Here is a 14,089-nt window from a genome sequence, read left to right on the forward strand (position 1 = left end):
CTTCGCCGCATCAAGCAGTTGGTCCCTTACCTTTCCCGCCCCGACCTGGCCACAGTGATCCATGCGACGGTCATCTCCAGGCTTGACTACTGTAATTTGCTCTACGCGGGGCTGCCCTTGAAGCTGTCCCAGAAACTCCAGCGGGTGCAGAATGCTGCAGTGAGGCTCCTCACGGGGTCTTTGCCATGGGAGCATATTCACCGAGTGCTTTTCAAGCTGCACTGGCTCCCGGTGGAGTACAGGGTCAGATTGAAGGTGCTGCTTTTGACCTTTAAAGCCCTTCATGGCCTAGGACCCTCATACCTACGGGACTGCCTCTCCTGGTATGCCCCACGGAGAGCCTCAAGGTCCATAAATAACAACACCCTAGTGGTCCCGAGCCCTAAGGAAGTTAGATTGGCTTCAACCAGAGCCAGGGCCTTTTCAACTCTGGCTCCGGCTTGGTGGAATGCTCTGCCTCATGAGACCAGGGCCCTGCAGGATCTGATTTCTTTCCGCAGGGCCTGCAAGACAGAGTTGTTCCGCCTGGCCTTTGGCTTGGAGCCAATTTGATTCCCTCCCTCCCTCCCTCCCTCTCTTTCTTTTTTATTTTCCTTCTCCTACAATGAGGCTACATTTTAATATTTTAATGTTTCAATATTTTAATGTTGTATTTTAATTTTGTTTTTAAGTTGTAATCATTCAACTTGTTTTTATTATTGCTTGTAAGCCGCTCTGAGCCCGGCCTTGGCTGGGGAGGGCGGGGTATAAATAAAACTTATTATTATTATTATTATTATTATTATTATTATTATTATTAAATGAAATATCACTCAACTCCAGAGCTGGATCACGCTTAGAGGCTGAACTTGTCTCTCCAACTCTTACATCACAGAATGCATGCCAAATTTCTGCCTTCAGTAAACAGATGTCAAATGAAATAAAGACATGTAATGATGGTCCCAGGCGAGCCGCTCTGGGAAGAGTATTCCGCAGAAGAGGAGCCACCACAGCAAAGGCCCATTCTTAAAAAGCTAAGAGAGCCATTGGCAACTGGACTGAATTACAGGGGCCCCAAATATGTATTTTCGGTGACCTCAGAAAATCAGCCTCTTCCTTGTTCCCAGACATGTACACAGATGACAAATTCTGACTGTAAGCTACTTGGGCTAGGCTCTGTTCCTAATTGCTAGGTTTGGACGCTGCAGAATGATAGTACAGTGGTACTTTGGTTTAAGAACAGCTTAGTTTATGAACAACTTGTATTAAGAACGCTGCAAACCCAAAAGTAGGTGTTTTGTTTGTTCACTTTGCCTTGGAAGCAGAACGTGTTCTGCTTCCTGTTGTGTGTGTTCCATTTGTAAATTGAGTCTCCCGCTGTATGGGAAAGCAAGCCTTGGTTTAAGAATGCTTTGGTTCAAGAACGGACTTCTATAATGGATTAAGTTTGTAAACAACTTTCGGGAGTACCACTGTACTGCATAAAAAAAAAAGCTCAACAACTTTCGGGATGTCCTGGTCTTTACTTTTAGAAATATGGCACCCCTAATATCAATTTGTTATTGATAGCAACATGGGGGCAAACAATACTGGGAAGGGATGTGATGACAGAGATGAACCCATCTTCAGGGTGGGGGACAGGATGGGACGGGACTGAATCTCACACTCAGATTTGACTCTACGTTTAAACCCAGACCTTCATTTTCTCCCAACAAAGAATGATCTCTGGGAAAATTCAGCTCTTGCTCAGGACTAAGCAATGCTGCCTACTTATTATCTCTCAAGGAAGACAATAATAGTCATACAATTCAGGGGGGAGAGGCTTTAGCAATTTGGTCAGGCATGATGAAACTGCGAATACGAAGAACACACTGAGGAATTATTTCCATCATTGTCAAAATTGCTGGCTTCCATCCTCTTACATAGTAGATATACACATTCTGTTTGGATTAAAATAACAACAGCATCTTTAAAAAGGCATAACAACTTGCTATTGTTCAGAGCTATATCTAGGCACAGCCAGGGTTCTGCCAGTCTTTTGTGTCATCATTCTTCTTTTACATGTTTGGATATGATTCCATCCGCTCATCAATTTCAAGGAATATTCTTTTTGTGAAATGTGAACTTCCTTGACTAGGCATGGTTTAGCACATGATTTAGCACATAGTTTAGCATATTGTTTAACTGAAACACTGCCTCACCACAATGTACCTTATGTTCTCTTGGGTTACTGTCATGGGTATAATTATTTTCTTTGCAAACCGAGGAACAGTGAAATTATATAACTAAATAGCTGCAGTTGGTTGTTTTAAAAAGAAGTAATAATAGCTACAATGTTATTATTTGTATCCCAGCAACCTCCTGTCATTCCTGGGAATAATGTGTGAAGAAAAAGAAAATATGTTGGCTAACTAAAAGACCAAAGCACTGGTGCATAGACTACCTAACAGCCCACTATTCAAAGGATACTTTAGCCAAACTGATAAAATCCACATATAAGGCTGTAGTGGAAACATGGGAATCTACATTGGGAGTGGAAGATTTCTCAGCAGGATCCTGCTGGTGTTGTTTCTGCTCTTACTTCTGCTTCACACCATATGTAAGGCACATTCTATTAACTGCAGCATTTATGATGATCCTCTTCCTATTGCTCATGAATTTTACCAGCCAGGAGACCTTGTAATTGGAGAGATGGTTTCGCAAGTCATATACTTGTCTAATATCCAGTCTTTCAGGGAACAGCCTTCACAGATACTGATTGATGAACCTGTGTAAGGCATTATTTATTCCCCTTCTTACTGAGTCTAAAATAGTCAGAACGCAATGATTGAAAATGCATCATTAAGCAGTACTGTGATTTATATTTTGATGTAATTCTTTATGGAAACCCAGTAACATTGTAATGGTGGGGTGAAGCATTCTTTAGTTTCATGGAAGAGGTATGAGGTACTTAAGCTCAGCATGGCTAGATGAGGGGCCAGGGTGGATATGGGTAGACAGAGAAGCAGAGACAAGAAGCCCCCAATTTACACGAGGGTCACGTTCCGGGAATCACGCCGAAAGCCAACGTTGTGTATGGCCAAAACAAATTGGGTTCAATGGCAGATGGGATTCCCAAAGTCTTTTCCCACAGACACCCAACCCCTTTGGATTCAATTCTTTTTCTTTTGTCAGGCATGTAAAGCTGAATACAGATTGTGGGCTTACTGTATCTGTTTGTCTTATTACTGTAACTGTTTGTACTGCTACTAAGTTTTCCTTTGCAAGGCCCACTGAAATAAACAGTTCTGTGCTTCCTTTTATTATTTAGTAAACCTGCTACAGCATTTTCACATGGTGGATCATGCCTTGTCGCTGCCCCGCTATTTCTGTCCTGTCCACACCTCGTTACTTCCCAACCTTGAGGGATGTGAATGCATTTGCATGTGGACCTTCCGACTCTTTCTCAGTGGAACACAATTCCTGCTCTTTTCTCTCTCTCCTCACTCTTGCAGCGCATCACTTTCTCCCCTTGCTTTTCCCTCAGATTGCTCCACTTCTGCCCTCACAGTGCTCCATTTTCTGTTCAATTGCTCAGTTGAAGATCAGAGCCTGGAAAAGTATTCAGAGCAAAGAGCTTTGCTCTTCCCGTTCCATTATTTAGTTATATGTACTTATGGGAGGCAAACATCTCACAACATCTCACGTTGAAGTAAGCAGTCAGCAAGGGAAGGATCAGAGGTTCTGTGGCCTCAGGTGATGTTCTCTATGGCTTCCTTGCACCTATGGACACTATGTTGGCAAGGCCACACCTATTGACTTTCAACTACTAGTTTTTATTGGTACAAAGAGTAACTCTGTGAATTGCAGGGAGCATTTCTTCTTCCACTTCTTCCTCTTCTTCTTCTTCTTCCTCTTCTTCTTTTTCCTCATTTCAGTCCATTGTGTTGTAATTGTATTACAGCTCTGTGCCAAAGAACTACCAGCACATCCTGGCCTTAGCATTTGCTGTCAAAGAAATCAATGAGAATCCCAAAGTCTTATCCAACATCTCTCTAGGGTTCCGCGTCCTCAATAGCTACTACACTGCAAGGATGACCTACAAGGCCATGCTCAACCTGCTCTCCACACAGCATAGATTTGTCCCCAACTTCAAGTGTCACAAGTGGAACAATCTGATAGCTCTCATTGGAGGATGCTTCTCTGAAATCTCTGCCAATATGGCCACCATTTCAGCAACCCACAAGATTCCACAGGTAAGTTGAGAGCATGGGTGCATGGGTCATACTATCTTGATTTTATGGGTCATACTATCTTGATTTTGATAACGTTGTGACAAGGTTTCTGCAAAGTTTTATTCAAAAGGGCAGTTTGGATTAGGATTAACCAAGCAGTGCTGAGAGCCAATTGTACAGAAAACTTGAGTATCTGTAAACTGAAGTGGAATGGTATGAATGTGTCTAGGACATAAACGATTTGAGTTTTTATGGTTTCTTTCCCCCCATTTTTTACTAGACCTAATACACAAATGAAAACACATAATGTAAGGAATGGCTGACAGAACTGTGTAACTTTAGTCCAGAGAGGAAGAGACTAATGAGGTTAATATAGTACTCTAAAATACCTTAATGGCTGTTACATAGAAGAAGGGAAATACTTGTTCTCTGCTGCTCTATAGGGCTGGACTACATATTTCTAAAACATTAGGAGAAACATTAAGAAATTATCAATAATGAAGCAGATTCCTGGCTATTCTTCCACACTGTTTTCCCTTACTTGAAGTTTTCTTCTTTAAAACCTATGCAGACATTTACTGGGAAAGCTATGCCTCTGAAGTACCTGTGAAATCTAGAGTTCTGCATTCTCTCATAATCCATCAAAAACAAAACTAAACACCTCATGCATTTCATTTTAGCTCACATATGGATCTTTTTTGGCGATACAGGATGCAAACCTGCTATTCCCATTTTTATACCAGATGGTCCCAAATGAAGCCAAACAGCACATAGGAATCGTGCAATTACTTCAACATTTCAAATGGACATGGATTGTAGTTTGTGCTGTGGATAATGACAAAGGAGACCAGTTTCTACAGACAATTTTACCACTACTCTTTGAGCATGGCATCTGCTATGATTTCATAGTAAGATTAGAAAAATGGAACTATCTGGATGAGATGATACGCTTGGCTTACCAACACTGGGAAAGTTATGCAATTGCATTTGAGACAAAAGCTAATGTATTTGTGGTTTATGGGGAACCTCCATCCTTTCTGTTTTTGAGAGTCTTGTCATTTATAGTACCTGTAATGGGATGGCCACCTCTGGGTAAAGTGTGGCTTGCTACATCTCACTGGGATTTTGCATCACTGTCTATTCAGAAAGACTGGGAAATAAAAATGTTCCATGGTACTCTATCCTTCACAGTCCACACAAGTCAGCCATTAGGGTTCCAGAAGTTCATTCAGACGATAAGACCCTTCTGGAACAAAGAGGATGTTTTCATCCAGGACGTCTGGGAACAGACTTTCACCTGCTCCCTGAAAGCATCTAATGGACAGGAGGTGGAGGCTGAGCAGAAAGAACCCTGCCCTTTGGAGGAGAAACTGGAGAACCTTCCTGGGATTTTGTATGAAAAACACATGACTGGTCACAGCTACAATGTCTACAAAGCTGTCTATGCTGTGGCACATGCTTTGAACTCCATATACAAATCCAGCTCCAAAAATAGCAGATTGGCAAGAGGAGAGAGATTTGCCTTTCTGAATGTGCAACCATGGCAGGTAATGACAACTCTGAACTTCTTTGCTTTGCCTTCAGCTGCCACTGACCTCCTGGCTTTTCACCTCACCAGTCCCAATGAGCTCCAGCCGTGTCTGGTGGCAAGAGCCACAGAACTTAGCCTGCCTGACCTGGTGCACATTTACTCAGAGTCAACATCACTGTCATGCTTTGTTGTTGTTTAGTCGTTTAGTCGTGTCCGACTCTTCGTGACCCCATGGACCAGAGCACGCCAGGCACCTCTGTCCTCCACTACCTCCTGCAGTTTGGTCAAACTCATGCTGGTAACCTCGAAAACACTATCCAGCCATCTCGTCCTCTGTCGCCCCCTTCTCCTTGTGCCCTCCATCTTTCCCAGCATCAGTGTCTTCTCCAGGGAGTCTTCTCTTCTCATGAGGTGGCCAAAGTACTGGAGCCTCAGCTTCACGATCTGTCCTTCCAGTGAGCACTCAGGGCTGATTTCCTTAAGAATGGATGCGTTTGATCTTCTTGCAGTCCATGGGACTCTCAAGAGTCTTCTCCAGCACCATAATTCAAAAGCATCAATTCTTCGGCGATCAGCCTTCTTGATGGTCCAGCTCTCACTTCCATACATCACTACTGGGAAAACCATGGCTTTAACTATACGGACCTTTGTTGGCAAGGTGACGTCTCTACTTCTCAAGATGCTGTCTAGGCCTGTCATTGCCCTTCTCCCAAGAAGAAGGCGTCTTTTAATTTCGTGGCTGCTGTCACCATCTGCAGTGATCTGTCATGCTAGCTTGCCAAATATCTGCAATAGGATCCCAACTACTGATCTGGTTTGCTAGACATTTTCAATCAATGTAACCCCTCTATAGACCGTTCTTTGTGTAATTAATTTCATATTAATGATAATAAAAGACAAGTGGAAATACTTCATCACCATATATACTGCGTTAAGAACAGTTATTCATATCATTAATTCCATGTAAATATTTCAATATTCCAGGTCCATCCCTTTCTGAAGAGCCTTGTATTCAACATCAGCGCTGGAGATATGGTGCACTTTGATGAACATGGAGAACTGGTTGCAGGTTTTGATGTTACCAACTGGATCACTTTCCCCAATGGCTCACTGACTAGATTGAAAGTTGGACGACTAGAGCCTCAGGCTCCTCCAGGCAAAGAGTTAACCATCAATGATGAGCAAATTGTGTGGCATCCAAGTTTTAATCAGGTGAATTATAACTTCACACTCGACTTTATAAAAGGGGAACGTTCCCTTCTGAGGAGCTCACCATTCCGTCATTTCTTGAGGTGCCCTATTGTAGATCTTATGCTTTATTATCCTTGTCCTCATAAATCGATCTCAAACCTTAAATTAAAGCAAGGAGTCCTTTTGGCCATCTGCGCCATTTAATTTCTTTGTGGAAAAATGTTGTCACATAAGACAGTTACAAAGCGTTGGAAAATAAAATATTTTATTTTGCTGAAATGTCACAGAATATCATGTAGTGATTCTTGGAAGGGAAAAGGATGGATCTTGCTCTTATCTTCAAGATATCTTTATCTTATTTCTACAACTTCATATTTTGGGGGGTCTGGAGATGGCATTGTCTTTCTGATGATCAGCTTTAAGGCTGAGTCTTAGACTGATCGAACCTAGAGATGGAGTTGGGAATCGTTAACAAATGGGCAACAGAGGAGCTGAGCCAACTAGTTCATCCTCAGTCTCTCTGCCCCTCACATAAGTCTAATCACATGGAGGTGAAGGACTGAAAAGGGCTAATCTTTTTTTTAAACATTTTTTTTATTTTCAATGCAAAATCATAACAAAAATTAAAGACATTGAGTCCAAAATAATACTATACAAACAAAAAAGAACAAAGCATACAAAACAGAGAAAGAAAAAAGCAAAAGAAACAAAACAAAACAAAAACGAAAAAGCACACATCTACAGAAAAAACCATATCTCATTACATACATATACACATATTGACTTCCTTCCTTTGTTCTAAGACCTCAGAATTTACTCTTACTGTATTGTTGTGTCTAATGTAGATTACTTCCATCTTTGTACTTTTTTTTTTACACCATTTTTCTTTTTCTTTAACCCTGTAAAGCATCATTCATTACATACCGATATGCTTACTCCAGAGCAATGTATTTTCATATACTCTTTAGCACATCCCCATTCTTTTAATAATTTCTGGTCCGATTGTCCCCTTATGAATGCTGTGAGTTTTGCCAGATTCATATATTCACAAAATTTAATTTGCCATTCTTTCATTGATGGAATTTTTCTCCCTTTCCATTTTTTTGCTATAAGCATCCTGGCAGCTGTTGTTGCATAAAGGAATACTTTCCTTTGATTGTCGGGAATATTGTTTGTAATTAAACCTAGAAGGAATGCCTCCGGTTTTTTATTGAAAGATATTTTAAACATCTTTTTGAGTTCTTCATAAATTTCATTCCAGAATTGTTTAATAGGTCGGCATTCCCACCACAAGTGAAACATTGTTCCTATTTCTTTTTTGCATCTCCAGCAGGTGTTTGATTTTAATTCGTAAATTTTAGCCAATTTTACCGGAGTTAGGTACAGTGGTACCTCGCAAGACGAATGCCTCGCAAGACAAAAAACTCGCTAGACGAAAGGGTTTTTTGTTTTTTGAGCTGCTTCGCAAGACGATTTTCCCTATGGGCTTGCTTCGCAAGACGGAAACGTCTTGCAAGTTTGTTTCCTTTTTCTTAACACCGTTAATACAGTTGCGACTTGACTTCGAGGAGCAACTCATAGAACACGGTGTGGTAGGCTTTTTTGAGGTTTTTGAAGACTTTGGTGATTTTTGAAGCTTTTCCAAAACTTTCCCGACACCGTGCTACGCAAGACGAAAAAAATCGCAAGACGACAAAACTCGCGGAACGAATTAATTTCGTCTTGCGAGGCACCACTGTACCATTGATATACCATTTTCATGAAATTTTCTCTGATTGTGTAACATGCCGTGAATTTAATATCATATTTCCATAATTTCTCCCATTGGTCCAGCCGAATTACATATCCTATATCACATGCCCATTTAGTCATAACTTCTTTTACTTCTTTTACTTCATCCTTTAATTCCCATTCTAATAATAAATTATACATTTTGGATATATTCTTTTTTGAGTTTTGTAATAATACTTTTTTGTAATTTTGATTCTTCCTTTTCAAATCCTATTGCTTTATCCTGATTAAATATTTGGGCAATTTGGTGATATTGTAACCATGTGGTACAGTATTGGGTCACCTCTTCATATAGTCTTAAATTGGCCCTGTTCCTCCTTTAGGAGCTGCTGGTATGTTGCCATTCTTCCTATCATATTTTTCTTTTTAACCGATATTACTTCTAACGGTGAGACCCACCATGGGGTTTTCGGTTCTAACAACCTTCTATGTCTCACCCAGACCTTGTATAATGCATTTCTAATAACATGACATAAAAATTCTTTATGTACGGCCACTTTGTTGTAAATGAGATAGGCATGCCAGCCGTATCTGTTGTTCCATCCCTCCAAGTCTAGAATGTCACTATTATCTAACTTAATCCAATCTCTGATCCAACTAAAGCATGCCGCATCGTAATATAGTCTCAGGTCTGGGAGTCCAAAGCCTCCCCGCTCTTTTATGTCGGTTAATAATTTGTGTTTGATCCGCGGCTTTTTGCCTTGCCATATAAACTTTGTTAGGTCCATTTTCCATTTTTTAAAACAATCATCTTTACCTATTATGGGAATCATTTGAAAAAGGAACAGGAGTTTTGGTAAGATATTCATTTTAATAGCCAAAATTCTACCCCAGAGTGTTAAATTCAATCTTGTCCAAATTTCCATTTCTCTTTTTGTTTCTTGCCAATTTTTTTTTATAATTATCTTCAAACAAATTTATATTTTTCATTGTTATTTGGATTCCTAAATATTACACGTTTTTTTTTACAATTTGTAATCCAAATTTTTCTACCAGTTCCTTTTTCTCTCAATCTCCCATGTTTTTTTTACCATTAGTTTCATTTCTTCTTTATTCAAAGCGAAACCTGAAACCCTTCCAAAGTTTTCCATTTTTCTAGAGCCTTTGCTATGCTTTCCTTCGGATTTTCCACCATTAAGACTAAATCATCTGCAAATGCCCTTATTTTGTATATTTTCTCCCCTAGGGATATTCAATTTATTTCTTGATCCAATCTGATTTCTTGATTTAGTATTTCCAAAACCAAAATGAATAATAATGGTGAGAGTGGGCACCCTTGTCTGGTGCCCTTCTGTATTTTAAGATAATCATGATTATTTTAAAAGGGCTAATCTATTGTTCCTCATGTATATGATTTTGCACAGGCGCTGCCCCTTTCTGTGTGCAATGACAACTGCAACCCTGGCTTCAGTAGAAAAAAGAAGGAAGGAGAGAAGTTTTGCTGCTATGATTGTGCTCCGTGTCCAGAAGGAATGATCTCTAGTCAGAAAGGTGGGAGGCAGGAATTCCCATGACCTAATTTTTGGGATATATATATATATATATATATGCTTTCGTAGATTTTCACGGGTATAGGAATGCAGGTTTTGGTGTCCTCGGGTGTCTTCCCGTGTAAAAGTTGGGGTGTCTAGGCGACGTTTCGACGAGGTCTCACTCGTCATCTTCAGGCTGGTGCTTTCGGCTTCTTGTTACTGGAACAGAGCAGGATCTCAGTGTTTGAGTTCCTATAAATACTGTCGAGGAGGTGTGGTCAGAGAGGCAGTTCCCAGGCTAGTGTGCCTTTTCTTCTTTTGTTCCTTAATTGCTTGAGGGATATCTTGAGTGATTTCTTGAGTGATATCCTGAGTACCACTTAGGTGGGTCATTAGGTATGGATTAGTTGCTAAAGCCTTTGTGTCTTGACCTCTTGAACTTTGTGAAGAGTTTTTCTGAGAAGATGGCTGTACTGCATTTAGTTGTGCTCTGGCTTGGCTTCGTGTATAGGGGCGAGCTGTGGTTGCCAGACATCTGGAAATTAGCCCTCCCCACAAAAACTGACACCAGATCCAGAGGCACACAGAACGCCATCACCAATCAACCACACCAGACCCAAACCCAGACCCTCTCCACAGATAAATTACAGACACCATCCAGTAGCCAAACCATGGTGGCACCTCCGGATGCTGCACCCCCCTGCAATCCCTACACAGATCTGGCTGGCACAGGCCACAAAACCACAGCTCGCCCCTATACACGAAGCCAAGCCAGAGCACAACTAAATGCAGTACAGCCATCTTCTCAGAAAAACTCTTCACAAAGTTCAAGAGGTCAAGACACAAAGGCTTTAGCAACTAATCCATACCTAATGACCCACCTAAGTGGTACTCAGGATATCACTCAAGAAATCACTCAAGATATCCCTCAAGCAATTAAGGAACAAAAGAAGAAAAGGCACACTAGCCTGGGAACTGCCTCTCTGACCACACCTCCTCGACAGTATTTATAGGAACTCAAACACTGAGATCCTGCTCTGTTCCAGTAACAAGAAGCCGAAAGCACCAGCCTGAAGATGACGAGTGAGACCTCGTCGAAACGTCGCCTAGATACCCCAACTTTTACACGGGAAGACACCCGAGGACACCAAAACCTGCATATATATATATATATATATATATATATATATATATATATGTATATATATGCTATTTATTGCCTTTGTTTTGAGAATGCGGGTGAATGCAGAGGAGTCTAAAACTGAAGGGCTTTTAAGAAACAATTTTCTTGTTGTTGAGTTCTCATTATTTAAAAAAATATTCTTGGGTCAAAGTTATTGGGCTTTTATAGGATTTTTAAAACAACAACAACCCCCCTACTTGCCGTACGTTCAGGTTTCTCCAGGCATTTTGCCTATTCAGCAACAATCTGCCTGGACGCCATTTGGCAGCCCAATTCCCAGATGTGTCAGGGAAAACCCAGACGTATGGCAGCCCTACAATAGACTGAACACAATTTTGCCGCCTACATAACTCATGGGACATTGTGAGGATAAAGTGGAGGGAACAAAGTATGCCACTTGTAGTTCCTTGGATATAAATGTAATAACTCAATGTAGATGGATGGATGGATGGATGGATGGATGGATGAATAATTAGACACCTGTTTGAGATGGAAAAATGAGCAAGGTGCCCATCGGTTGCCAACAATTTCCCAAGCAACGAGGAGGTCCTCTCCTGGTTCCAGCCAACTCTAAAGCCAGGGTGAGAAACCTTTTGCACCTCAGGGCCTCATCCTGTTCTGTGCAACCTTCTAGGAATAGTTGGTGGGTCCTGAGGCAAAAGTGGAGGGAGCAACTAAGATGAGTTTTAACTTGTACCGTGGGCTACTTTCTATACTGTATTTGTGCTTGGTTCTCCAGTTGTACAGCTAGGGAGAGGAAGGTGCTCCAGAAGGTCATAACCACAGCCCAAAGGATTATTGGTCACCCTCTCCCATCTTTGGAAGAACTGTACGGTTCCCGTTGTCTTAGGAAAGCAAACAACATCCTGCAGGATTCATCTCACCCGGGACACAGTCTGTTTGCACTACTGCCTTCTGGCAGGAGATATAGAAACATCAAGTCAAGGACAAATAGACTGAAAAACAGTTTCTATCCAAGAGCTGTGGCCTTTTTGAATGCTGTAACTCGATAGTGTGACCTGGGAGTTTGATGGGTGTTGGTGTGGGTGTGGCTGGAATGTGGTTTGTTTGGTTGTTGTTGTTGTTTTGCTTTTGTTGTTTTTAAGGGATGGCATCCAATTTCGTTGCACTTGTGCAATGTTGCACTTGTGTAATGACAATAAAGAATCTATTCTATTCTATTCTATTCTATACAATCTTTCTATGAGATTCACTTCTCCTGGATTTTGACATCCTCAAACCTTCTTGTGGCTGATTGCTTTTGATTGGCATTACCCAGTGTAAAGGAATGCTTAAATAGCTGTTTGTGTTTAGATAGATGCTCGTCAACATTCTGAAATACTTAAGCACTTTCCTTTTTCAGACATAGATGCTTGCGTCATCTGTCCAGAAGACCAATATCCCAACATGGATCAAACTCATTGTGTTCCCAGGATTGTGAGCTTCCTCTCTTACAAAGAAAATCTGGGGATCATCTTAGTGGTGTTGGCTCTTTCTCTCTCTCTCATCACAACTTTAGTACTTGGCATTTTCCTGAAGCACAAGGATACTCCCATAGTCAAAGCCAACAACCGCACCCTCACCTACATCCTTCTCATCTCCCTCCTCCTTTGCTTCCTGTGCTCCTTGCTTTTCATTGGACGGCCTAGAAGGGTGATCTGTCTTCTCCGACAAATGGCTTTTGGCCTTGTTTTCTCTCTGGCCATTTCTACTGTGTTGGCAAAGACGGTCACTGTGGTTGTGGCATTTATGGCCACCAAACCAGGATCCAGCATAAGGAAATGGGTGGGGAAAGGACTGACCAATTCGATTGTCTTCTTCTGCTGCTTCATCCAAGCTGCCATTTGTGCTCTTTGGTTAAGTACTTCTCCACCGTTTCCAGATAAGGACACACATTCAGTGATTGGGGAAATCATACTTGAATGTAACGAGGGTTCAGCTTCCATGTTTTACTCTGTCTTGGGCTACATGGGCTCCTTGGCCACCGCCAGCTTCATAGTAGCTTTCTTTTCCAGGAAACTCCCTGACAGTTTCAATGAGGCCAAATTTATCACTTTCAGCATGTTGGTGTTTTGCAGTGTTTGGTTGTCCTTTGTGCCAACCTACTTGAGCACCAAAGGGAAATACATGGTGGCTGTGGAGATCTTCTCCATCTTGGCCTCCAGTGCTGGATTACTGGGTTGCATCTTTACCCCCAAATGCTATGTTATTGTGCTGAGGCCCGAGCTGAACAGCAGGGAGCAAATGATAAGGAAGAAAGAATAAATTTAAAAAACTGATTAATCTCTTTATTTGACTCTTACACATATTTCATCGGATATGACGGTAATAGAAATGCCATTGGAATTGCCATATGAATGTTTGATGCATTCCCTCCCCAAATTCAGTTGACCCCATCTCATGTTGGCCTTGTACTCACATAAAGAATGAGGCATGACTTCTTTTTGAAGATTTATTTCCACAAACCATTTTATTATATAAGACCAAAACATTTGTTATGTGAACTAATTCTCAACAGTTCCTGATCCTATAGGAGCATCATAGAAAAAGGTAAAGGGACCCCTGATCATTAGGTCCAGTCGTGACCGACTCTGGGGTTGCGGTGCTCATCTCGCTTTACTGGCCAAGGGAGCCGGCGTACAGCTTCTGGGTCATGTGGCCAGCATGACTAAGCCACTCTTGGTGAACCAGAACAGCGCACGGAAACGCTGTTTACCTTTCTGTTGGA

At 41.4% G+C, this 14,089-nt stretch overlaps 1 protein-coding gene across 1 annotated transcript; it reads left to right on the forward strand.

Moving 5' to 3' along the window:
- The first annotated feature begins 2,493 nt into the window (after positions 1 to 2,493).
- Positions 2,494 to 13,626, forward strand: LOC144325859 (vomeronasal type-2 receptor 26-like). The gene is made up of 6 exons (XM_077920613.1): positions 2,494 to 2,750; positions 3,923 to 4,214; positions 5,339 to 5,740; positions 6,709 to 6,936; positions 10,071 to 10,197; positions 12,725 to 13,626. Exons 1-6 carry the CDS (start codon positions 2,494 to 2,496, stop codon positions 13,624 to 13,626), a joined length of 2,208 nt encoding a protein of 735 aa, XP_077776739.1.
- Positions 13,627 to 14,089: the final 463 nt, after the last annotated feature.

The sequence above is a fragment of the Podarcis muralis genome, chromosome 16 (genome assembly GCF_964188315.1).
Source record: "Podarcis muralis chromosome 16, rPodMur119.hap1.1, whole genome shotgun sequence".
Lineage (NCBI taxonomy): Eukaryota > Metazoa > Chordata > Lepidosauria > Squamata > Lacertidae > Podarcis > Podarcis muralis.

Excerpts from the sequence above, each read along its gene's own strand:
- LOC144325859 (XM_077920613.1), top strand. The coding sequence starts at position 2,494 with ATGGGAATCTACATTGGGAGTGGAAGATTTCTCAGCAGGATCCTGCTG. Across the intron at positions 2,751-3,922 it reads ATACTGATTGATGAACCTGT|CTCTGTGCCAAAGAACTACC; the intron begins GTAAGGCATTAT and ends ATTGTATTACAG. Across the intron at positions 10,198-12,724 it reads AATGATCTCTAGTCAGAAAG|ACATAGATGCTTGCGTCATC; the intron begins GTGGGAGGCAGG and ends TTCCTTTTTCAG.